This window comes from Erithacus rubecula, assembly GCF_903797595.1.
Source record: "Erithacus rubecula genome assembly, chromosome: 13".
In the NCBI taxonomy this organism is placed as follows: domain Eukaryota; kingdom Metazoa; phylum Chordata; class Aves; order Passeriformes; family Muscicapidae; genus Erithacus; species Erithacus rubecula.
In genome coordinates this window covers 19,915,190-19,939,773 of record NC_136665.1, presented here as the reverse complement: position 1 = coordinate 19,939,773, position 24,584 = coordinate 19,915,190, and the positions used below count along the sequence as shown (strand labels likewise).

The window sequence follows — 24,584 nt, the reverse complement described above, 5'->3', positions numbered from 1 at the left end:
TGTCAAAAGTGGCTTCCTTTCAGTCTAACCACACTGGTGAGCTTGGCTACAACAGAAAATATCTAAACAAAACAGAAAAACAAACTTAGCTCAGAATTTCAGTTTGGAGCTGAGTGCTCTGTGGAGAGGATGCTGGTTGGTGCCACCCTGCTGGCAGTGACCCCAGGGTCCCTGGAGGCCACTGGCCATTGCAGCTGGGGGCTGGTCCTGCTCCACGTGTGTGTGCCAGGCCAGGGGTGTCTGCCTGGGCTCTGGGGTGGCTCTTGCTGCTGGTGCTGGCTGTTGGCAGCTGCCCAGTGCCTTTCACAGAGCTGGCCTTTGCCTGCTTGCTGCCCTGCTCCTCACCAGCCCCAGGCTCTCTGTTTCTTCTCTAACCCCTGATGGTTTTTTTCTGTTTCAGCTGCAAGAGCAGTGATTTTTGTTGCTACATTACTAAATCCTATTTATTCCATATTACTAAATCCCATTTAATCTGTTTACTCGGTGTCTCCAGTGTGAGGCTTTACTGCTGCCTTATGCCAAGCCCTGCTGCTGAGTTCAGATCCTCTCTGTCCTTTTGGCATGTTCCTGTTGTGTGCTGCTGGATGCTGCAGTGTGCACTGAGGAGCTGGAGGAATTGGCCAGTGAGGAGCCCTGGTTCAGAGATGGAGCCCACAAAGGTCCAGGGGTGTCTGGCTCACCCACAGCAGTGTTAGGGCTTTCCTGCATTTCTGGGAGCTGCTGCTGTGCAGTGTCCCCAGGTGACAAGGGGCTCTCTCCTGTTCCAGAGGATCTGGGCACAGGTGCTGCTGTTGGTGATGTTAACTGGGTCAGATTGATTCCAGTGCTCACTCCTGCTGAGCCCCACTGCCCATTCCACATCCAGAGATTCCCTTAATGCATTTTTCTCTTCCAGACTCTGTACCTGCCCTCAGCAGGCTCATCTGCACCCCTTCCCCAGCTGCTCACATGTGTCATTATTCTGATGAGGCTGTGACACTCCCAGGATTTACAGCCCCTCCAGCTCCTTTGTCCCTGTGTAGCCATGGGCAGTGGGCTGTGCCCAGCCCTGGCTCTGGCAATCTCATGCTGGGTGCAGAGCCCTTTCATGAGCATTTCTGGGTGCATTATTGGGTGGCAAAGGGCCCTTCTGCAGTGGGGTGACAGCTGCATTCACAGTGTGAGTGGAAAGAATGAGCAAAACTCTTCCCTGTCCAGGGATGTCTCTTCTCTTGTGCCATTCCCCAGAGTAGGGAAAAGGGGCTGGGTGAGGTGCAGGTCTCTGGGTGTCCCTGTGATCCCTGGGTGCCCTGGGTGTCCCTGTGTGCTCTGGGTGTCCCTGTTGTGGCAGGTACAGCTGCGAGCAGAGGTCACACCCTGAATCCCCGTGACTGGGAGGGGGGTGATGTGCTGACAGCCCTCATTTGAACATGTGTGCCTTTGGGACATGCTCACCTGACCCTTTTGGCTCCATTTGCACAATTGTGTAGGAAGGACCAGCACCTGCTGTCCCCTGTGAACTGCTGGTACCTGGTGCTGACGCAGACGCGCCGCGAGAGCCGCGACCACGCCACGCTCAACGACATCTTCATGAACAATGTCATTGTCAGGCTGGCCCAGATCAGTGAGGATGTCATCAGGCTCTTCAAGAAGGTAACCTGGGCAGCCTTGCTTCGTGGGCATTGCAATAGAACTGTCATGAATGTTGCAGAGCAGATCTTGCCAGGGACTATCTCTGAGTCTTTCCAGGTAGAGTTTATCCTAGAGTTTTAAAAAACTGAGATCTCGACCTGTCAAGTGTGGAGTGTGAGGTGTGACCTGGTGCTCAGAGTGTCACTGCCAGGGGGGTGGAAGTGTGATGACTGTTTTAGAAGGCTGGTGGAGGGTTTCAGAGAGCAGATCAGAGCAGGAGCTGGGTGAGCCCTGCTCAGGAGCAGGGTGGCAGCTCTGGGGCAGGTACAGGGAGCAGTGGGGCCTCCTGAAGGGAAGAGTCATGCCTCAGAAATTCAGGGGAGGCATTTCCAGGAGCCAGAGTCATGCCATTAGCTGCTGCAGGGAATGTCATGGCATGGCATGAATCATGTCATTAGCTTCACTGGAAAAGGGCCTTAGCTGAAATTCTTGAAGAGCTGCTAAAGAGGGGAGTTGTTTTCTGGATTAATGGTTAGTTAAAAGACAGGAAAAAAGGGAAGGAGAGTTCCAATGCAGTTCCTAATAAATTATTTGGAAAAAGCCTGAATAGTAACATGACAAAACCTGCTGATGATACAGAATTATTAATGATGACCAAATTAAAAGAGAGCATCAGAGACTTGTGAGAAGCAGAGTCAGGTGGCCCAGGACTGTTCCCTGAGGGTGAGGAGTGTGCTCAGAGCCCCAGCAGAGGCTCTGTGGCCTTGTTCTCTCTGGGGGCAGGTGAGCCACAGGGCACCTGCCTCTGCAGCAGGAGAACCTTCATGGTCAGGGCTTGGCTTGCAATTTCAGCCTGACTGGAGAATACATTTCATGTGATATTTTTATGGCCAGTTTCCTCCAGTTTATAGATCTGACCTAGAAATTGAACTGCAAGGTCGGGTTTATGGTGGTTGATTTGATATGGGATATCATCCCTTTTGCTGTTCTCCTGCCCTCCAGAAATGGAGATTTTTGGTATATGATCATTAGTCCAGTTCTGTCTCAAAATGTTCCTCCTATTTGCATTTTGCTCTGAACCATTTTTTGAGATTTATATTTCAACTATCCTTCTGCTTTCCCTGTCTGTGGATGGTGTCTTGTTTGGAAACACAGGAAGAATTCAGGAATTGCAAACAAGGACACATATTCAGTGTATTCTGTTGTATGTCAATCCTCAGCCAGGACAGGATGGTGAAGTATTTCATCACTCAGCAGAATTACTTCTTTGTGTTTGGTGTTCTTCCATCTCCCCTCATTTTTGAACTTAGATTTCACCTTCTAAGGCTCAACATTTAGGTTTGCTAGAACTGGTTGCTCCTTGTTTGTCTGTGCCCCATCCCGTGCCAGGAGAGCTGGTGTGGCTCTGTCTGCAGCTGCCAGAGCCAGCACCTGCTTTGCATCCAGAGGAATCTTTACAGTTGTGAAAATCTGTGTGAAATCTGTGATTTCACTGTTTGTGTTTGCTCCTTGGACTTACCTGTCCCTGGGAATAATGTTCAGTTAAATCAGGGAAACTCTTGCTGTGTGCCAGCATTTGCCCCTCATGTGGACAGGGGGGCTGCCACTTTTGGGCATATTCAGGTTGTTTATTTTTCTCAGCCCGTGCTCAGAGGAGGGACCTTTCACTGTGGTGTCCAGTCTGGCTTTGAGTGTGGTGGGTGAAGAGCCCCAAGCCTCCTGCAGGGCCTGGCAGATAACCCAGCTCACAAGGGTTAAAGCAGCCCCACTCGTGGTTCAGCTGCTGCCTGTGCTGGAGATTGCTCTTTGATGGTAAATTAGGGGAACGGTTTTTTCCAGAAATGTCACTTTTAATTCTTCCCATGCAGGGTTTATTAATGGCCTGTGACACGCTGTGGGGACAGGAGGAAGCAGGAGGTTTTGTTGGCTGTGTTCATTATGTAAATGTAAACAATCCCTGCAGGGAGGGCTCAGGGGTGCAGCAGGAGCAGGACTGAGGGGCACGGGGTGATGTGCCTGGGGAGATTTGGGGTGCTGAGCTGGGATTCCCTGGCTGAGCCTGGCACTGCTGGGGTCCCCAGCACTGAGCCAGGGGCTTGTTCCTCCCAGCCAGCAGCAGCTCCAGCCCCTCCTCTGTGTCTGCCTGGGAACCCTTCCAACCAAACCCTTCTGTGATTCTGTGAGGAAAGCAGCAGAAAACTCCACAGTGCAAATTCCCCTGGAGCTCCCAGTGCCAGTCACGTTCCCCATGCAGGAGGAGATGAGTGTGGTGGTGCTGCTGATGGGAAATGGAGGTGCTGGGTGTGTCCCTGCAGGGTGTGTCCCTGGAGGTGCTGGGGTGTGTCCCTGCTGGGTGTGTCCCTGCTGGGGTCTGAAGGTGTTGGGTGTGTCCCTGCTGGGTGTGTCCCTGCAGGGTGTGTCCCTGGAGGTGTTGGGTGTGTCCCTGCTGGGTGTGTCCCTGCTGGGGTCTGAAGGTGTTGGGTGTGTCCCTGCACGGTGTGTTCCTGCTGGGTGTGTCCCTGGAGGTGTTGGGGTGTGTCCCTGCTGGGTGTGTCCCTGGAGGTGCTGGGTGTGTCCCTGCTGGGTGTGTCCCTGGAGGTGCTGGGTGTGTCCCTGCTGGGTGTGTCCCTGGAGGTGCTGGGTGTGTCCCTGCAGGGTTCTGCCCCACTCTGCTGTCACCATAAAGCCTCACAGTGTAACCCAGGTGAGGGACCCACTGCCAGGCAGGAGTTTGCTCCACCCTCACCTCCTGCTGTGGCAGAGGGAAGGGAGTTTGATGCTTCTTCCAGGTGTGGATACAGGAAATTACACATTTGAGACAGAGCATTGCTATGTCCAAAATCAGGGTGCTGGGATCCCAGTGTGGGATGTAATTCTGTGCTGTGACAGGGTTCAGTTCCAGCCCTGCTGCTTTGTCCTGGCTGGAGGCTGGATGAAGCAGTGTCTGCATGGGAGCTCTTGTCTTTAGTACGAGTGTTCTCTGTTGCCAGTCATCCATGCTGCTGCTTCCCACACTTTGTCAGCAGTGGCAGGGTTTTTAATAAATTGCTAACCTGAATCCATTGCTGTCTCAGTGAACAACTGTCGGTTTTAGGAGGAATGTGAGGCACAAAGGAAGCAGCTAAATTGTAGTTTGGGTTTTGTGGCTGGTGCCAGGGAGCTGGAATGATGTTTTGGTGCTGTCTCCTGTAAGCACACAAATGTAATTTCTTGGAGGAAAGTCCTTCAGCTGCTCACTTGCCTGTGCCTGGAAGAGGCTCCAGCATCCTCACTGTGGGCTCTGCCTTTTGGACCCTTTGGGTTCTGGGTGTGGGCACCATCCTTTAGACTCCTTGCTTCAGGCTCTGCTTTGGGTCTAACCTGTAATAATCTAGATTGTGGTTTCAGGGTATGTAGGCTGTCCCATTGACTGGAGTTAGAGGATCTTTCCATGTCAAGGGCTCCTCTCATCACTCAGCCTGGTGGAATGTTGTTTTCCCTGCCCACGTGCACAAAACTTCCTGGAGTTATTTGAGGAAATCTGGAAGAAACTGCTCAGTTGTGTTTTGGTTTGGTTTAGGGGAGGGAGGAGGGGGTGTCTATACTTAGTTTAAACACATCTCCAAGCTATAATAAGCATTTCCTCGCCAAGAAGATTCCATGGAGAGATTTGTGGTGTGATTGCAGGCAGGAGAGCAGGGTGAGCACATCCCAGCACCTCCAGGAGCTGGTTTGATCTGCAGCCAGGCTCCAGTGCTGGCAGCTCCCACACTCTGGCCTCTCCTGCAGGGCTGTGACTGCATCTGCCTCATCCTGCCTGCCAGGGAGAGGGAAAACAGGCTGACAGTGGGATTTCAGCAGCCAGGAGGATGCCAGGAGTTCCTCACTGGCAGTGAGTGCCTCCTCAGCTGCTGAACTTTGGCTGCTGCCCTTGTGAAACTGGAAACTTTATTATATAACTGTGGTATAGCTGTTTTGTAATGTTCTTTTTCAGAGGTGCTTTGGTTCCCTCGGGTCAGAAGAGTGAAAATGAGCTGCTGAGGAGAAGCTGGGGGTGGGTCATGCCAAGGGAAGTGTAAACCTGGGGAGCCCTGATGGTCCTTGCTCTGAACCAGCAGCATTGGCTGGAAATCTCAGATCCAGCAGCAGATGTTCAGTCACAGAGCAGCAGTGTTTCAGATCAAGGCAGACTGGCAGGTGATGCTGTGGGGCTGGACAATGCCAGTCCAGGGAGCTGCAAACCCACCAGTGGCTGTGGATGATGTGCACCCTGCCAGTGTCACAGTGAGCCCCCAAACTGGGGAGAGTGGTGAGTGCTATACCCAAGAGGGCAGTTGGCTGTGGGCTGGGAATGAGTTTTACCAGTGGAAGGGCAGAGCAGTCTTGCCTGTAATTTTGGATTCATGTTTTGCAGGATAAATAAGTTAAATGATGCGAAATTCCTCCTCATTGTCCAATCCATGGCCAAACATCAGCCTCAAATGAGCACACAGCAGTTGTGACACTGCATGAGACTGCTGCACTGTGTATTCACATTTCTGTATTTTCATTCAGAGCTGCATGTTTTGCGTGTGAGAGTCTGACTCTTGTTGTTTTGTCCTGCAGAGCAAGGAGATTGGCCTGCAGATGCACGAGGAGCTGCAGAAGGTCACCAACGAGCTGTACACGGTGAGCTGCTCCCACCTCTGCTGCAGGGACACGGGCAGAGCCAGCCTGGGAGGCTGCCCTGGCTGTCCTGCAGGCTGGGGGGGTCCAGGGGGGTCCCTGTGCCTCTGTCCCCTGCTGGCTCTGGCAGCACTGTCACCTCTGGCCCTGCTCACACTCTGGGCTGGTCGTTTCCAGCACCAGTGGCTCTGAGCTGGCTGTGCTTGTTTGTTGGACCCTCTGAGCCCCTGGCTGGGCTTGACCTGCTGGGAAATGCAGAAACCTGTGGCTCAGAGGGGCTCAGCCCTGTCTGTGCCCTGGGGAGCACTTGGGCTCCAGTGAGATGTGCTGTTAGTCAGGACATGGCTCTTCAAGCAGGTTTTCATAGCAGGGAACTGAAAGTCTTTGTGTTGCTGCTGCCTCTTGCCCTGTAGCAAGTGTTCTTTCTTAAAAAGAATTATTTGTGGCTTAGGAGCAACAAAACCATATAAAGTCTGCCTTTTGTTGGAAAATTGAGATAATATATTTGCTTTTTTTCGTTGTGTCAGTAACTGGTACGTAAATAATACTGCAGTAGGTTTATTCCTAAACAATCATTCTATTTCATCTTTTTTTTAAAAAACAGGCCTAAACAACATAGCATGAATGATTGTGTTTGAAATTTCTGCCATAAATCTCCTCTTAACAGGTTTGTTCCTGCATTGGCTGGTGAAGGATTTGATTGTTGTGAGAGCTGCAGTGTGGGTGGACAGCAGATCAGATTAAAAAGCCTCTGTGAGATTTGGGAGTGCATTGTTGATGGTTGAATGTCACAAGCTGTGTTAGGGGTGGTGACTAATTAAGATTAATTACAGCAGCAGCATGACAGATGCAAAACAAGGGAAGACTAACAAGGGCTGGGCTGACCTGGATATCTGTGGCCAGTCTGCTCTGAGCCCAGCCAGGGGACAGGGCCATCCCCAGGGGACACCCTGGGGTCACTGGGGGATCAGGGTGGCTGGGGGGCACTCAGGGCAATCCTGCTCATCCTCACAGGAGGTTTCTCCCAGCCCCTGCTTGGCTCCCTGTGCTGAGCAGAATGGCCTGAACTGGTCTGAGTGGTGAGACTGGAGCAGCTGGGGGAGCTCTGTCTGTTCAGCCTTGCTGCTGAGATAACACAGTGTCATCCAGGCAGGCAGGAGCAGGGAGGGGACACCCTGGGCTCAGAAGCACCAGGGAGAGCCTGGGGGACAGCCAGGGTCACTCATGTCACAGAGCCCTGGCAGGTGTCACCTTTGCTGGGCAGCTCAGGGGCACAGCAGGCTCAGGACAGGGGCTGGCTCTGCAGAAATGTCACAGTGCTGCCAGCACTGGCAATCCTCTCCTGCCTCTGGCCAGCTCAGCCCTGCCCTGCCAAGCTGCTTTTCAAGCCTCTCCAAGGGGAATTCTGCACATTGAGTGGAAACTGCAATTTTTAACAGGCTTCTCAGGCATTCACTGTCTCAGACTTAAGCCAAAACAACCACACTGATTTCAGCTCAGCCTTGCTGCTGTTCTAATGCAAGTCACCCTGTGGACTCTGTATGCAGAGAACCAAAGGCACACTGATTTTAATCAAAACAGAAGTGGATGACTTTCATTCTGAAGTGGAGATGCTTGTGAACAGTTCTGTGCAGAAATAGTTCAGCTGTGAATTAAAACCATCTTTGTTCTTTGGTTCCTCCTCATGGATTCCAGCAGAGAGGTGCCAGCTGGAGCTGCTGGAGGCAGGAGAATGGGGGGCCTGAGCTGTACCTGTCATGGTCACCCCATTTGTGCTGGGGTTCCTCTGCTGGGTCAGGGCCTGGGGGTGCTGCTGGGGAGAACAAAGCCCCTGGAGCTGGAGGCTGCCAGCACTGCCATTTACAGCTGGTATTTTGGCAACAGCCTTTATCCAGAACGTGTAATTAATATGGAAAACACAACTTGTGTTGTTAAATAACTAATGAACATTGGAACATATTTTTCCTCCTTGGCTGCAGCTAATGAACTGATTTGCAGAAGGATCCCCGGGCTGCAGCTGTGGCAGTTTGTGTCACAGCAGTGCAGGGACAGCCTGATTTGATTGCAGGCACTGAGGTGGCACCAGGGAATTGCAGATCAGGGCTGATTGCTGCACTGCAGCCTGGCCCTGGCCAGAATTCAGGCAGCTATTGAACAGAAATACCCTCTGGATTTGCAGGAGCCAGCTGTGTGGCAGGACAGCTGCTGAGGGGCACACTGAGCTGTTCCAGGTGCCTGGTTTGGTTGGGTGACTGTCCCACAGCCTTCAGATTTCACAAAAACCTGCCCTTGGGTCCCCTGTCACTCCTTGGGCTTCTCTGTCATGCTGTTCAGGGCTGCAGGAACCTCTCAGTGCCTGAAGCCCTGACATGCAGCCCTTGCTCTCTCACTTCCCTCTGTGTTTCACAAATAGATGTGGCTGCTGAGGAGGAGGAGGGCTCAGTGAAACCCTCTAGTCTTTGTCTTTAAGAAAACCCCAGGAATTATCTGGTGCATGTGTGTCCTGTGGCATTCACTGCAGAAAAGGCAGTTTGGAATCTGTGCTGAGGATTTGCAGGGTTTGGAAATGCAGGAGCCTTTGCCCAGTGCCCCTTGCCTGTCCCTGCAGTGGCAGGTTGTGGCTGCAGCACTGGGGCTGTGCTTGGCAGGGGGAGGGATCATGAGGCTCAGCCTGACCTGCTCCAAGTCCAACACTCCTGGCTCCTGTGACACTGCAGCTGAGGAAACTCTGTGTTTTCTTCATTAAGCCATGTGTAAAAATCCCCTCCATTTGTGGGTTCCTTCTGTTTTAACTCTTGGACTTCAGGCAGCCTGTCCCAGCCCGTCCCAGTGTGTCCCCCAGCCCGTCCCAGTGTCCCCCAGCGTGTCCCCCAGCCCGTCCCAGTGTGTCCCCCAGCCTGTCCCAGTGTCCCCCAGCCTGTCCCCCAGCCCGTCCCAGTGTGCCCCCAGCCCGTCCCAGTGTCCCCCAGCCTGTCCCAGTGTGTCCCCCAGCCCGTCCCAGTGTCCCCCAGCCTGTCCCCCAGCCCGTCCCAGTGCCCCCCAGCCTGTCCCAGTGTCCCAGCCTGCAGAGGCTGGTGGCAGGGAGCACTCAGGCCCTGTGGGCTGTGTCAAGGCAATGTGAAGCAAACCATGCACATCCCAAAGGGAGATGATACAAGGGGACAGTGTGACTAAAGGCATAAAGAGAGAGGAGCAGATGTGTCCCTCCTGCCAGCTCTGTTCAAGTGATCCAGTGTGCCCTTTGGGCTCTTGTTTCTGAGAGGGAAGGTTGTGCTGGAAGTTTTGCCTGTAGAGTGTTGCAGGATCAGCATCATCTCTCCTGGATGTGCAGTGTGAAGGACAAGGTGCTGCTGCACCTGTCCTGGCACTGCAGCAGCAAGGGGGGCTGAGCTGGTGACAGCAGAAAAACCCCATTTCTGCCTAGGAATTGCAGCTCCTGCACTGCTGGGTGGTTCTGCTGTCTGGGTGGCAGAGCAGGGGCTGTCTGAGGGCTTAGCAAGTGTGGGAGCAGAGGGGTTAGGTCAAAAGGGAGTTCAGAGTGGCTGTGGCCTCCCTCCCAGGCACTTGTCATGGCCCCACATCCCAAGGGCAGAGCTCTGGGGTCATTCCTTGTCTCCCTGCTGGAGGACATGCAGTGCAGTGACTGCAGCTGTGTGCTGGATCACATCCCCACAGTGGGGCTGAGTGTCACACAGCTCTTGGCCAGCCTGGAGACTCCAGAAACAGGGCTGGGATGAATCTCTCAGGCTTCCCTCCCCTCTTTGTTCCTCTTGCCCCGGTACCCCAGTCCCTGCTGCTGTGTCCTGCTGTGGGTCACCAGGGGAAGGTGGCTCATGCCTCCTGTGCCTGCAGGTGATGAAGACCTACCACATGTACCATGCAGAGAGCATCAGTGCTGAAAGCAAGCTGAAGGAGGCAGAGAAGCAGGAGGAGAAGCAGTTCAACAAGTCGGGGGACATGAGTGTGAACCTGCTGCGCCACGAGGAGCGGCCGCAGCGGCGCAGCTCCGTCAAGAAGATCGAGAAGATGAAGGAGAAGGTGGGTGAGAGGGAAGGAGGGGGCTGGGCTGGGCTCCCTGCAGGCAGCAGGGGTGGCCCCAGCCTTGTCTCTGCCTGTGGGGCATTCCTGGGTCCCTGGGAAGGGCTTGGGAGGGCTGGTGACCCGTGTGTGTGTTCTGCTGGGTGCACCCCGAGTGGGGAGAGGGGCCAGGAGCAGCTTCTGGAGAAGGTCAGACTCGGAGCCAGGATGGCATGACAGGGACAGGCAGTGCAGCCTTGGACAGAGTGACCCCTGGCAGTGAAAAAGTAGCTGGATCTATAAAGTAGCAGTGTTGTTCCTCTGCAGAGTGTCTGGGAGTGAGAGTGCAGTGTTTAGATGGATTTGCTAGGCAAAACACTTTGTGCCATTCTGGCCTCAGCAGATCCCCCAGGCCTCAGGATCTGCACAAGTTTTTGTGTTAATTCTGCAGAAAAGGAGATAGCTTCCCCAGCAGGATGCATTTGCTGGCTGGTGCTCCCAGCCTTGGGACTTTTCTACCATTGAACTTCTCAGAAGGGTTAATCTTTTGATTCAGCCTTCAGAGCAGGGATCTGCCTGAGCAGATGTCCCAGATCTGGAGCACATCTGCTTTCCTACAGTTTTGAATTCTGGGTCCTGTTCTGAGTTGTGTAGCTTGGGCCTCTGGGCCAGATTCCACTTTGATACAGCTGCACACATCTGGAGCAAGTCCAAACATATGTCAGCATTTCTGGGGGAAAATTTGGCCCTCTGGTTGTGACTGATGCCAAAATCCCCAGCAGCAGCTGTGCTCAGGGTTCCAAGCACCTCTGAGCAGTGATCCTGGCAGGCTGGCAGTGTGGGGTGTTCAGATGGGATCTCCTCACCCCTGCAGTCCCTGTTTTCATACCAGACACCAACCTGCAGCAATTCCCTGGTCACACCCGGGCTGCAGGGTGTGTGGCAGGAGAAACTGCCAGTGCCATCCTGTTTGTGTTCTGACAGTCCATTCTGCTCTTTCAGAGACAAGCCAAGTACTCTGAGAACAAGCTCAAGTGCACAAAAGCCAGGAACGATTACCTGCTGAACCTGGCAGCCACCAACGCGGCCGTCAGCAAGTATTACATCCACGACGTGTCCGACCTGATCGACGTGAGTGCTGCTGCTCCTGCCCCGCCCTGCCCCGCCCTGGGGCTGCTCCTGCCCCACCCTGCCCTGCCCTGCCCCGCCCTGCCCCGCCCTGGGGCTGCTTCTGCCCTGCCCTGCCCCGCCCTGCCCTGCCCTGGGGCTGCTCCTGCCCTGCCCTGCCCTGGGGCTGCTTCTGCCCTGCCCTGCCCTGGGGCTGCTTCTGCCCTGCCCTGCCCCGCCCTGCCCTGGGGCTGCTCCTGCCCCGCCCTGCCCCGCCCTGGGGCTGCTCCTGCCCTGCCCTGCCCTGGGGCTGCTTCTGCCCTGCCCTGCCCCGCCCTGCCCTGCCCTGGGGCTGCTCCTGCCCCGCCCTGCCCCGCCCTGGGGCTGCTCCTGCCCTGCCCTGCCCCGCCCTGGGGCTGCTCCTGCCCTGCCCTGCCCTGGGGCTGCTCCTGCCCTGCCCTGCCCTGGGGCTGCTTCTGCCCTGCCCTGCCCTGCCCTGCCCTGGGGCTGCTTCTGCCCTGCCCAGCCCCGCCCCACCCCGCCCTGGGGCTGCTCCTGCCCCACCCTGGGGCTGCTCCTGCCCTGCCCTGCTCCTGCCCTGCCCCGCCCTGCCCCGCCCTGGGGCTGCTCCTGCCCCGCCCTGGGGCTGCCCCTGCCCTGCCCCGCCCTGCCCTGCCCTGGGGCTGCTCCTGCCCCGCCCTGGGGCTGCTCCTGCCCCGCCCTGCCCTGCCCTGGGGCTGCTCCTGCCCCGCCCTGCCCCGCCCTGGGGCTGCTCCTGCCCTGCCCTGCTCCTGCCCTGCCCCGCCCTGCCCCGCCCTGGGGCTGCTCCTGCCCTGCCCTGCCCCGCCCTGCCCTGCCCTGGGGCTGCTCCTGCCCCGCCCTGGGGCTGCTCCTGCCCCGCCCTGCCCCGCCCTGCCCCGCCCTGGGGCTGCTCCTGCCCCACCCTGCCCTGCCCTGCCCCACCCCACCCTGCAGGGTGTGCAGAGTGGTGGATTCAGCTGGGGGAGCTCTGAGCCGGCAGATGAAAGGCTCTGCCCAAGGGCTGGAGATCCTTATTTGTGGTTCTCATTTATTTGCCATCAAAGGGATGAGAGGGGTGAGAAAATGCCATTTGTTCTGGGGCTGGGAGCATCGGTTTGAAGTCTTTTTTTCCCTTCTTTTTCTTTTCCCCTCCCCACTGTGAGTTCCTCTGGGAATTGTGTGGAAGTCCATGCTCCTTCTTTTCTTCTCTGGGCACCCGTGTGTGAAGCAGCCAGCACGGTGCTGATCTCCAGGGACTTCAAGGGCTGCAATGTGTGGGAAGTGCTGCTCTGGTTTGCAGGAGCAGCTGATCTCTGGGCACTGCAGATCACCCCCTGCTTCAGTGCAAGGCCAGCAGCAAAGAAAGGGAAACATTTCACAATTTCACATGGAATTTGGAATTCTGTCCTAAGAGCAGCTGGCAATGCCCTGAGCCCCTGCCCTTGGGTTCTGTGGCATTCTGTGCTTTGGGAATTCTCACCCTTGAACAGTGGCAGATATTTCCTCCTGGTGCTGCTTTTAGTAGCAGAGTAGCTGTGATTTCAGGGGCTGGGAGGTGCTGGGGAGCTCACAGTCTGTTCCCAGGTCATGGCAGGAGTGCTGCTCATCCCCCAGTGCTGGCACAGGGCTCCCAGCCCTGCTCCCTGCCTGTCTGTGTGGCAGCCCCTTGGCTGCATTGCTCCAGCTCTGGCATTTCTCTACAGCCTGGAGTGTTCGTGCTAAAACTCTCATGGGAGAGATTTGCAGTGCAGAATGAGGTTTTGCCCCAAGCAGCAAATGGAAATTCACTCCTTACCTTTTTTGTGTTGCTTGTTGATTTTTTTTTTTAAGGCAAGTCTATACCAGTCCATAACTGCCCATACTCTCAATTAATGTGATTGAAAGCTAAATGGAAGCAGGATAAATGGAGGGCTGTGACAATTGGATAGTTTTTACAAAACTCCTCATTACTGCACATGGGTTTCAAGCTTTTAAGGACCAGGAGAGGCAGTGGGGCTGGGATTGGCCAGTGTAGCCTTGCTGCTGCTGGTTTTAGCAGAGCTGAAGCAAGCACAGCCCTGCTGTGATGTGATCTGAGCTGAGTGGTGTCTCCTCACATCAGCACCAACCACGAGACTCCTCCTGGGCTGGAGCCACTTGTGGCCCCAGCTGAGTTTTTGGGTTTCACTTCGTGTTTATCAGTATGAATTTCAGGAAGTGTTTCTTCATGGAGAGGGTTGTCAGACACTGGAAGGGGCTGCCCAGGGAGGTGCTGGGGTTTCCATGCCTGGAGGCGTTCAAGGAATAGCTGGATGTGGCATTCAGTGCTCTGGGCTGGGTGACAAGGTGGGGACTGGGCACAAGTTGGGCTTGCTCAGCTCTGGTGGAGCTTTCAGGGCAGCAAATCCCTGTGCTGGATGACACTGACATGCCAAATTATAGCGGGGACAATGTCTAAAACCAGTTTTGTGTCTCAAGTGCAGTGTTTTGTCAGCAGTTGACTCCAGTTTCACCATTTTCCCCGAGACAGACATGGGAGGGGTGAGCAGCCTGAGGAGCTGCCCCGAGGTGGGGCAGGCAGGGACAGAGCAGGATGAGCAGACTCTGCACCACCCCAGCTGTGTGTGGGTCTGTGGGTGCGTGAGCAGCCCCCCTCTGTTCCCAGTGCTGTGACCTGGGTTTCCACGCCAGCCTGGCGCGGGCGCTGCGCACGTTCCTGTCGGCTGAGTACAACCTGGAGAGCTCTCGGCACGAGGGGCTGGACGCGCTGGAGGCGGCGGTGGACGCGCTGGACGCGCGCAGCGACAAGCACAGCCTCATGGACATGTGCAACCAGGCCTTCTGCCCCCCGCTCAGGTTCGAGTTCCAGCCACACATGGGGGACGAGGTGAGCGCTGCCCTGGGGCTGCCCCTCCTGGGGATCGCACTGACTTTGCTCCGGCTCCTTTCCGCTCCCGCTGCCCTCGCACGCTGCTGTTCCTCTTTCCTTTCCTGACCTGGCTCTCACCTCCTCGGGGCTCCTCCTTTCAGGCTGCCCCTTGCTCGTGCCTCTCCCAGTTAGGGAGGCTGTGGTTTGGCTCCCTCTGTCCCCAGGTCTGCACAGGGGAGCTGTGGCTAACCTGCTGTAACTGGGAGAGGGCAGAGTGCCGAGCAGAGCCCTCGGTGCTGGCACTGCTGGTGGGACACACGGCAGCAGACCCTCTCTGGAGGCTGCCAGGAGCTTGTGGGGCTGCAGGGGGTGGTGTGGGGATGTCTGGTCCGTGCTTGACCCCTGCAGTGTCTCCTGTCCCAGGTGTGCCAGGTGAGCGCCCAGCAGCCCGTGCAGACCGAGCTGTTGATGCGGTACCACCAGCTGCAGTCGCGCCTGGCCACGCTCCGCATCGAGAATGAGGAGGTGAGAGGTGGGCTCTGTGGGCAGCCCCTTCCCCACGGAGCCTCCCTGCTGTGCTCAGGGCTGCAGGTGCCCCAGGCTGCAGCCAGTGCCTGCCCAGTGGCTGTTTGGCTCAGGACCTGCCCTTTCCCAGTGCCCAAACCCAGGCTGTGCTGTTCGTCACAGGTACGGAAAACGCTGGATGCCACCATGCAGACCTTGCAGGACATGCTGACAGTGGAAGATTTTGATGTTTCAGATGCCTTCCAGCACAGCCGCTCCACTGAGTCGGTCAAATCAGCTGCCTCAGAGACCTACATGAGCAAAATCAACATTGCTAAGAGGAGAGCCAACCAGCAGGAGACTGAGATGTTCTACTTCACTGTGAGTCTCAGCTCAGGCCATACAGGACACTGAGCATTAATTGCCAGGGCTGAGGCCAGTTAAGTGCTCATTAGTGAAGAGCAAGAACCAATTCAGTCTCTTTAAGTACTTTCTTCTGTCAGATCTGGGTCTGGAATGCATTTCAGTGGCAGGGCACTACATAGGGACTGACAATCCAGTGCCTGCCTTGTTTTTCTCTTTGAAGGAGCAACTGGAGCAGCCAGATGAGATTGAAAATTTATTGAGTGGAGTAGGAGAGGCTCAGAGCAGGGCTCAGGCTCCAGATGGCCTCACCGTGGGCCACCCTCCTGGGTCTCTTCAGGACTGGGAGCCAAGTGCTCCTCTCTGGCCTATACAGCTTAAATCTGCCCTTGGCCCATACATGAGCTGAAGCTGCTCACAGGCCAAGGAAGGCACAAAAGCTGTGCTGGCTGTGCCCTGTACTCTCATGCTGGGCTGTGCTGGGTGTGCCCTGTACTCTCATGCTCTGTGCCCTGTACTCTCATGCTGCACTCCCATGCAGAGCTCAGGTCTCTGTTCTGGTACCTGAAATACAGGCACCAGCCATGAGCTCACCAGCAGTGTCCCTCATTTCTGTGTGGGTCATTGCCTACAGTTAACAGCATCTTGTGATGTATTACATATGCACAGAAGGGCTTCTACTTTCTCTTAATATTATTGTAAACTGGGGGGAGAATCCAATTTTAATTTGGAATTGTGCTTGGGATTGCTTCAGTGTTTTTTGCAGAGATTTGATCTTTCCCATTCTCTCTTTTCCAAGTCTGTCTCCCTATCTCCTCTGAGGTGTGCCATGCCTTGCTCTGGAGTGTTCCTGGGTGTCCTCATCCCCCTGTGACACGGGCAGTTGTGCACAGTGTCACCTGCAGTCACCAGGAGCACCTGGCAGTCCCTGCCTGCAGGGCTCAGCCCCTGGGAGTTCTTGCTCTGCACAGAGAAGCCTTGGCAGGGCAGGGAAAGCTGCTTTGATTTCCTGGGCTGTTCCCAGGAGGGACAAAAGAAAGGCAGCTTTGAACTCTTTGTGCCTCCCTGCGTTCCTGGGCAGGAGGGGCAGCTCCAGGGATGATGAGACCATCAGGCAGTGCTGGAGCAGGGACAAGTGATCACTCCCTGCTGGGGCAGCCTCTGAGCTCCCCAGGCAGCAGGGAGTGCCCACTGGGGCTGTGGTGCTTAACCCCCCTGTTTGTTCTTTGATTCCAGAAATTTAAGGAGTATCTGAATGGCAGTAACCTCATCACCAAGCTGCAGGCTAAGCACGACCTGCTGAAGCAGACTCTGGGAGAAGGTGAGTTGGGGCAGGTGCAGGGAGGGTGTTCCACTCCCCTGGGAGGGTTTAAACTATGTGTCACCTGCCAGCCCCTCTGTGTGTGTTCTGATGCTTCTGTGCCTGCCTGCTGCTGCTCAGCTAACCTGTGACGTGCAAAATCACAATTTCCTTGCATTACTCCTCCCACTTTTCTTTGGGAGGGCACATAGAGAGATCTCTTGGAATCTGACACTGTGTGCTGCAGTGCTGGGTTGCTTCTCCAGCAGCAGAGATTCCACTCTCTGCCTCTTTCTCTCCTCTCCTTCTTCTCCCCCAGAAGATTCTAATCTTCCTCCCCAGATTTCTGATCTGTCTTTTAATGGTGGGAGCATCAGGTGGGTATCTCTCCTCCCCAAATGCAGCTTTCCTCTGCCAGAAACCATTGGTTGGGGTGTGGGAGCCAGCAGTGAGGGGTGAGCACAGCTGTGCAGTGCTTGGATGGTGGCTGATGTGGAGGGATGATGACAACTTGTGTTTCTTGCAGGTGAAAGAGCTGAGTGTGGAACTACCAGGTGAGCACTTTCTTCCCCTTCCTTTCACCTGGGGTGGGCTGGTGCTGGCAGGAGGGGGGTTTGCTTTGCTGCTGGTGCAGCTTGATGGGGTTCAGTTACCCCTGTGCCCCACAGGCTGCTGCATGGCCTGGAGTGCTGGGTCAGGGGGATGGCAGGCAGCCCTGGTTCTGCTGCACAGTGGTTTCTGGCTGGCTCTGATGTGCCTGGATGTGCTTGCTCAGTGTGCAGTGCCCTGCAGCATAGCTGGGGTGGGGTGGGGTTCCACAGGGTGACACAAAGGTGTCCATGCACCCCCTGCCATCCCTCTTCCTTTGAGGACTTTAACTGTCCCTGAAATCCTGTCCCAGCTCTGTCAGCTTTAGCTGTGAGTGCAGAGCGTGCCTGTATCACACACCTCACCCTCTGCTGCAGGAGACAGGGTAAAAGTGGCAGAGAGGGGCTGTGATCCATGCCAGGCTGTGAGGCTTCTCCACAGGGCTGCAGTGGCCTGCCAGGAGTGCTCTGACAGAGGCACAGGCAGCACAGCCCCCAGCAGCTCCCTGGAACGTGCACAGCTCTGTGTGGGAGCTTGTTCAGCCCTGTTTGTGTTTAATGCAATTTACAGTACCAGCAGAAGGAGCTGCACCCTGTTAGGAGAGGTGGAGCAGATGGTGATCCTGGCTGCCTTGCCAGGCAGGAAGGAGCCTCCTTGTGCCTGTGGCATCAGGGCTGGGCACCCAGCAGGCACTGAGGGGCTGCCAGCACAGAGGGACCTCCAGAGAGCAGCTCCCCCAGCTCTGGGGTGTTTGCAGTCTTGTTCTCCCCCTGCACACATCAGTGCAGCTGGGCCACGGGGCAGGGCAGAAATCTGTTTGGGATTTTGTGGTGTTTTTCTCCTTTTTCTGGGTCTAGACACAAATGTCCTTCATTATCCAGGGAATTGGACTGGGAGTAGCACTGATGAAAGCAGCCCAGCATCCCCATACTGCACTGAGACTGTCACAGGCTTCCTGGCTGGTGGCAGGGTCACCCCCAGCCCTGGCTTTCCAAACAGAAGCTGGGCACAGGAAGGTGGGGGTGTTCCATTGTCTGTTCTGTGAGCAGAATGGAATCTGTTTGGGAGCAAGCAGGAATAGCCCAGTGTTTTCTGGGGTAACTGTGGTTTATTTTGGATGTACCTCCTCACTCCCTTGGTTTCCTGCTGGAGTGGTGTCTGTGTGGGACACACCAGTGAGTGCCTGCAGGGTTTGTGGAGCTACACATCAAATCCTCACAGAGGGACTTTTATGTTTGATTTTTTTATTCTCAGTTATTCTGTTTGATTTTTTTTTTTTATTCTCAGTGAGGTCTCACCCTGTCATTGCATTTATGTTGGTGTTTTGTTGATTTATTTTGTTCCATTTTCTCCCAGGCCCCCATGTCTTCCCCCTAAGCCACAGAAAATGAGGAGACCTAGGCCTCTGTCAGTGTATAACCATAAACTCTTTAACGGGAATATGGAAACCTTCATTAAGGTACTTGCTGCTGCAGGAGTGTCTGTGGGTGCTGGCAGTGCAATGGTGGCTGTCCTGTCCTGTCCTGGCTCTGTGCCATCCTCAGGGGTCCCTCTGCACCCAGCCTGGCCTCTGATTGCTCCCCTTGTGCACTCTGGTGTCCTGTCCCCAGCTGTGGCTGCAGAGCAGTGGGAGCAGCCCTGGCTCAGTGTCCCCACTGTGCTGCTGCTTCCCACCCTGAGAAGGAAGGTTGCACAAGCTCAGCCCAGCCCTCAAAGGAGCAGCAGGCACAGCCCCCTTCCTCTTTTCCACGTGGTTTTGGTGCTCATCCATCCTTGTGGCTGAGAGGGAGGATAAAATGACCCCAGAAAGTGTCTGCCACTTTCAGGGGGTGCCAGCCTGTAGAAATCCTGTGATGCTCAGGTGATCCTCAGCTTCACACACAAATACATCAGTACCAGCTGCTGGCAGCTGCTGTCTGCAGTCCTGCTCTGGAGAAAGCTTCAGTGAAACCCTTCAGGAAGCAGTAAAGACAAACTGTTGGATTAGGTGTCTAATAGGCATCCTCTGGCTGGGTTTATTCCCCCAGCTCAGCCCCGAGCCCGAGGCAGTGTCTGTGCACAGCACCAGCACAGAGAGCACTGGCCCTGCTGGCAAAGCCTGTAATCCTGTTAGGATTTGTGATTACTCCTGACTTAAACTGGTTTTTAAAAAGTAATGCTCATTAAATCCCAGCCTGTTCAGCACTGAGAAGGAGGAATTGCCTGCTCTAGTAATCCATCTGAGCAGAAGTGTCCTGTGCCAGCAGAGACCCTTTGGGACTGCTGCTCACCCTCAGGGCACCCAGGCCAGTGCTGGCTGCCCAGCTGTCCCCAGGCCAGCTGTGTCCCTGTCCCCAGCTCCTGGGAAGCCACAGGTTCAGACAGGGAGTTACTCTGCAGGTCTGTCCCTGCTGAGGCTGGGCTGCAGGGAGGGTGGGTGTCCCACAGGCCTGTGTTGGCCTTTGCTAAGCTGCCATTGCACTGGAGCATTCATGGCCTCCCAAGGACATGCTTACCTCTAACTCAACTTATCCCTGCTTAATCTGTTCTCTTTTTCCCACCCTGCTGCTTTTCTGTGTGCTCAGAGGAAGGAGGAATGCTCGAGCGAGGAATCAGGTACTGACTGCAGCCCATCTGTGACACAGGGAACTGCCCAGAGGTGCCACTGTGCTCTGCTGGGACAACAGCCACAATCCCAGAGAGAATTGTGTGCACTTGGGCTGTCAGGCATGGCCCATGGTCCCCTTGAGCTTCTGCCACAAGGGGCTGGGGAGAGGCCAGAACTCAGCACTGCTTCAGACTCTTCATTCCATACACAGAGGTGTTTGTTGGGTTTTTCAGCACCTGCTGGCAGTGGCTCTTTCCTTTGGTGGAAATATTGTAAGCTGTGTTATGGGATGCTTATTCCATCAGCTGGGTATAGCACAAGTTTTATTTCAGCTCAGCATTCCAGCTCTGGGTGGGAGAGCTGTGATCCCTCGTGGCAGTCTCCTGTCTGAGCCAGACAGGGAGCAGCAATCTCTCACTCTCCTTGGCTGCAGCTTCCTTGTGCCCTTCTGGCTGCACAGTGTCCTCAGCACTCTTTGGTGCCTCCCTGTTTGTAACACCTTTCTCTGCCTGTCCTCTTACTAAACCCCACTGCACTCGTTTTCAAATCTCTGCTTTTGCAATCTTCAGTGCATTTCCCATGCTTTCTTAGCAGTAAGGCAGTAATTTTTGCTCTTTTTCCTTTCCTGCAGGATTCAGGACAGGCCATTCCTCTTGTTGTAGAAAGCTGCATCCGCTACATCAACCTGTATGGTGAGTTGGCTCAGGGCAGCCAAGGAGCCAAGCTGGGTGAGAGGGAGTCAGCAGAGACCCCAGGCTGCCTGCAGCCCCTTCTCCATGGGCTGGGGTTGCAGAGCTGCAGCACTGCATGGCTGGGAATAGTGAGCCTTTACTGGCACCTGCCCAGGTTAAATTGTTCATTTATGTGCATGTGCCCAGGTTAAATTGTTCATTTATTTGCATGTGCCCAGGTTAAATTGTTCACTCAGGCCATGAGCCCTTTCAGCACCTTGATCTGGGGCCCTGGCTGGGGAACAGGAGCAGAAGTGAGGTGCAGCAGGCTGTCCCTGCTTGTCCCTTGCTGTCCCCTCTTGCTCCTGTCTGGTGCATCAGCTCCTGGGTTCTGCTGTTTTTACCTGCAGCACTGCCCAGCAGTTGCAGAATTCTCTCCTAAAGCATCATTCTCTTGCAGGCCTCCAGCAGCAGGGCATCTTCAGGGTCCCTGGCTCCCAGGTGGAAGTCAATGACATCAAGAACTCGTTTGAGAGAGGTGTGTAGCTGGGTGAGCAGGGATCCTGGGGGCAGGTGGTGTGTGCTGGGTGCACCAGCCATGGTGTGAAGCCTGTGTTGAATGAAGCCCTTCCTGCTGGGAGACATGAGCAGATTTCATCCCTTTTGGGTTTCTCAGTGCTGTCTGGCAGTGGTAAAGAGTCACCCAGGGAAGGAGTGTGAGGAGCAGGGGTCTGTGCAGAGCTCTTTTCCAGTCATTGAAAGGCCAAGAGCCATAGCAGAGTTTGCTGGGGGTCCTGGTTCATCCTTCCTGCAGCAGTTTGCCAAGGGAGGTGCAGCACCCTCCTTGTCCCTGCTGCCAGGGCTGGCTGTGGAGGCAGCAGTGAATCTGCAGAGAAATCACAGGGTGCCAGGCCAGTGAGAAAGGGAAAGCTGTCCTGAGTGGAGGGGAGCTGTGACAGGAACAGTCCTGCTGGGAACAGTGACCCTTAATCCCTCAGCAGCACTGGGAGGATCAGGATGGAGGTGGATGGGCCAATGGCTAAGGCAGTGTTGGGATTGTCAAAGGCTGGAGGATTTGCACATCCAATTTAAGATGAATTAGTATCCAAATCTCGGGGGCACCAAAAGCCTTTCACAGATTTTAGTCAGTTCAAAGCTGTGCAGAAGCCCTGGGTCCATTCCAGAGCTGTCATTGCATCCTCCAGCCAAGCCTGTCCTGCCAGGCTCTCACTCACTGCCCTTCAGACCTCCTCAGCTTTCCTTTGGAAAGGGTTTGTGCTATAAATGCAGAAAATGCACTGAGCTGGAAACAGTGAAGGAGAAACAACCAATATCACCCTTGTCCTCAGGCAAGGTTTAAAATCCTCCAGTAGAATTGATTTTCAGGAAAAATCAGCATTGCCATTGCACATAAGGAGGGTTTCTGAACCCTGGGACATTTGGGTGTTCCACTAAATGAGGAAAGCCACCTGTGGTAGTGCAGCTCAGTGGTGGTGCTGGATGGAAAAGCTTTTCTGTGGGCAGGTGAGGATCCCCTGGCTGATGATCAGAATGAACGAGACATCAACTCAGTGGCTGGAGTCTTGAAGCTGTATTTCCGAGGACTGGAAAACCCCCTCTTTCCTAAGGAAAGGTTTCAAGATTTGATATCTACTATAAGTAAGTACATGTGGCAGCTCTTGGTGAGAGAGACAGCTCTTGGGTGGGGTGAGGGTGGCACAGGTAACCCAGGTGGGCAGTGGGAGCTGTTGGGAAAGGACAGGAGTGTGCACTGGGGGAGGGAGAGGGGAAATTGCTTCTCTGGGGGAGTGAAGGAGGCAAAGTGAGCCTGAAGGCTCAGGGGTGATGAAGTGCTGCCCATTTGGGCTGCAGGGTGCAGATGTTGGGGTGTCCCAGCTGTAGGGCACCAGTGGGCAATGCCTGCCCAGGCTTCTCCCCCTCCTGGATGTGCATGTTCCTGGCTGCTGGGGATCCTGTGATGCTGAGAGCCAGGAGATTCCTGCAGGGCACTGGCACAGGAGGGGCTTGTTGCAGAGCAGAGCAATGTGTCTGATCCCTCAAGAACAGTTGTTTCATGTAGCAGCTTTAGGAAATTGGCTGTTGCTGTTCAGCTTTGATGTGTAAAGCAGCACAGCACATGTGAGACAGACACATGTCCTGGTTCTGCACCAGTTCATGCCCTGGACAGGGACTTGCAGTTTGCCTTGTGCTTTCTCTGGCTGCCCCACAGGGGCTGCAGGGCTGAGGGCACAGCCTGGGGAAGGGGAGGGGTCCCCTCCAGTGCACAGTGGGCTTGGGGAGTGGCTGCCTGTGTGCTTGCAGAGGCTTGTGTTTGACACCATCCCTAATTAATGCAAATTGGCACCATTTATTAAGCTTTTGGGAATTCTTTTGCAAACATCATCTGTTAATTTTCTGGGTGTTATTCTCTTACCTGTCTCTATTTTTCCCATTTTAACAAGAATCTTTCCTCATCTTTCTCTTCCTGTGGCTCTTGCAACCTTTTGATTAAGGAATGGTTTTGCATAAATTAAAGTGCCTTGTTCCTGTTAAAAATCTGGCCTGAAGTGCAGCTGACTGTGCCCCACAAGCACACAGAAACACAGGCTGCACACTTGTGTGGTGAAGAACCTTTGCTTTTGTTTTTGGAGGGCTGGGGGTTTATGTGGAAGCTCCTCAAAGGCACAGGGGCCATAGAGAGGTCAAAATGCCCTTGGCAGAGTCCACATGGGGCTGTCCTCGTGTGTGCCCTGGTAATTCCTGAGTTATGCCCAGTCTAAGCATTTTGCTCAGTGAGAAGGACAAGTGCTTTGAGAGTTTGTTCCCCTGGGTGTCATCCAGTTTGTATTTAGTTGAGTTTTTTTAACAAATACCCTCTTATGTAAAATCAAACTGAAGTAGAGAACCCAGCAGGCAATAATGGCATAAATCAAATGGAAAAATTCCCCATGTGAAATACTATGAAGCTATCCATCTTGGTCTTGAGGCCAGATTTTGCTCAGAATTTTGATGAAATGGCAGCCTAGCTCCATGTTGCCAGTGAATTTTATTGTGATTAGCAAATGGCATCTTTTGAGCCTGAACAAGCACTTCTGCCTGCTCCAGAAAAGCTGTGGTGCTTTCCTCTGAAGCAGCAGCCACAGGATTATCTCTGTGCAGAGTCCAGGGGGGCTTAGGGCAGGACAGCCCTGGGTCACCCCCTGCCCTGGGAGGGAGCAGGTGTCTGAGGGCAGCCCTGGGCAGTGGAGAGCAGTGACCCTGGAAGGACTGACTCAGCACTGCTTCAGCTCATCTGTTTTCTATTTCTATTAGAAATTCCTATTCAGAGCAGTAGGAGACAGAGGCAGAAGGGCTCAGAATGATCCAATGCATGACCCAGAAGTGTAACCTGAAAAAGAACCTCATTTAAAAGTCTGCCCTAGAAAACCAAGCAGTGCTCTGCTTTCAGTGTCACATTGACTCAGGCTTTTGAGGAACAGAGGAGTTGTTGAGGAATGACATGAATAATGCATAAACATTTATTTTAAAAATGAATAAAGAAACGTCTTTATTTGCTGCTCATGCTGCATGTGGGCATAGGAGTTCCCCACTGGAGCAGCAGTGTCCCCCATTCTCTTTCTGCTTTGTCCTTAGTACCAAACTCACAGATGCCCTCTGGAGACAGGCTTTTGTCTTCCTCCTTTACTGGGCCACTAGATCTGGAGCAGGTCCCTGTTGTGCTGAGTGTCTGGTCCTGCAAAGGTTTTTAAGGATGTTCTTTGTGTCCACGTGTTCCAGAAACGGAGAACCCTGCAGAGAGAGTGCACCAGATCCAGCAGATCATTGTCACCCTGCCTCGGGCTGTCATCGTGGTCATGAGATACCTCTTTGCTTTCCTTAACCAGTGAGTGTTTCCTGCTTCACCAGGTTCCCCCTCACTGTCCCTCTGCCAGGGCTGCCCTGTCCCTGCAGCCTGGGGGCTGTGGCCATGGGCTGTGGCCATGGGGCTGGGGGCTGTGGCCATGGGCTGTGGTCCTGGGGCTGTCCAGGCCAGCAGCAGCCCAGCAGAGCTCCCTGACTCGTGTGCTTGCAGCCTGTCCCAGTACAGTGATGAGAACATGATGGATCCCTACAACCTGGCCATCTGCTTTGGGCCCACGCTGATGCACATTCCTGACGGGCAGGACCCCGTGTCCTGCCAGGCCCACGTCAACGAGCTCATCAAAACCATCATCATCCACCACGAGGGCATCTTCCCCAGCCCCAGGGAGCTGGAGGGGCCTGTCTACGAGAAGTGCATGACTGGAGGGGAGGAGTACTGGTGAGCTCTGCAGGCTCCTGGCT

The 24,584-nt window shown here is 54.6% G+C and overlaps 1 protein-coding gene across 4 annotated transcripts in view; it reads left to right on the top strand.

Annotated features, from left to right (window-relative positions):
- Positions 1 to 24,584, top strand: part of SRGAP3 (SLIT-ROBO Rho GTPase activating protein 3) — a 53,840-nt gene extending 29,256 nt beyond the window's left edge. For 2 of the 4 annotated variants that reach the window (XM_079316966.1, XM_079316964.1), the window contains exons 3-17: positions 1,470 to 1,632; positions 6,196 to 6,258; positions 10,108 to 10,293; positions 11,275 to 11,403; positions 14,045 to 14,266; positions 14,672 to 14,773; positions 14,936 to 15,133; positions 16,352 to 16,436; positions 16,942 to 16,969; positions 19,568 to 19,598; positions 20,222 to 20,282; positions 20,722 to 20,799; positions 21,786 to 21,920; positions 24,039 to 24,144; positions 24,334 to 24,584. In XM_079316966.1, coding sequence (XP_079173092.1) covers positions 1,470 to 1,632; positions 6,196 to 6,258; positions 10,108 to 10,293; positions 11,275 to 11,403; positions 14,045 to 14,266; positions 14,672 to 14,773; positions 14,936 to 15,133; positions 16,352 to 16,436; positions 16,942 to 16,969; positions 19,568 to 19,598; positions 20,222 to 20,282; positions 20,722 to 20,799; positions 21,786 to 21,920; positions 24,039 to 24,144; positions 24,334 to 24,565 — 1,819 coding nt within the window. In that variant the 3' untranslated portion in view covers positions 24,566 to 24,584. Of the gene's footprint in view, positions 1 to 1,469; positions 1,633 to 6,195; positions 6,259 to 10,107; positions 10,294 to 11,274; positions 11,404 to 14,044; positions 14,267 to 14,671; positions 14,774 to 14,935; positions 15,134 to 16,351; positions 16,437 to 16,941; positions 16,970 to 18,359; positions 18,463 to 19,567; positions 19,599 to 20,221; positions 20,283 to 20,721; positions 20,800 to 21,785; positions 21,921 to 24,038; positions 24,145 to 24,333 lie in introns of all 4 variants that reach the window. The other 2 variants (XM_079316965.1, XM_079316963.1) reach the window with 1 other exon arrangement.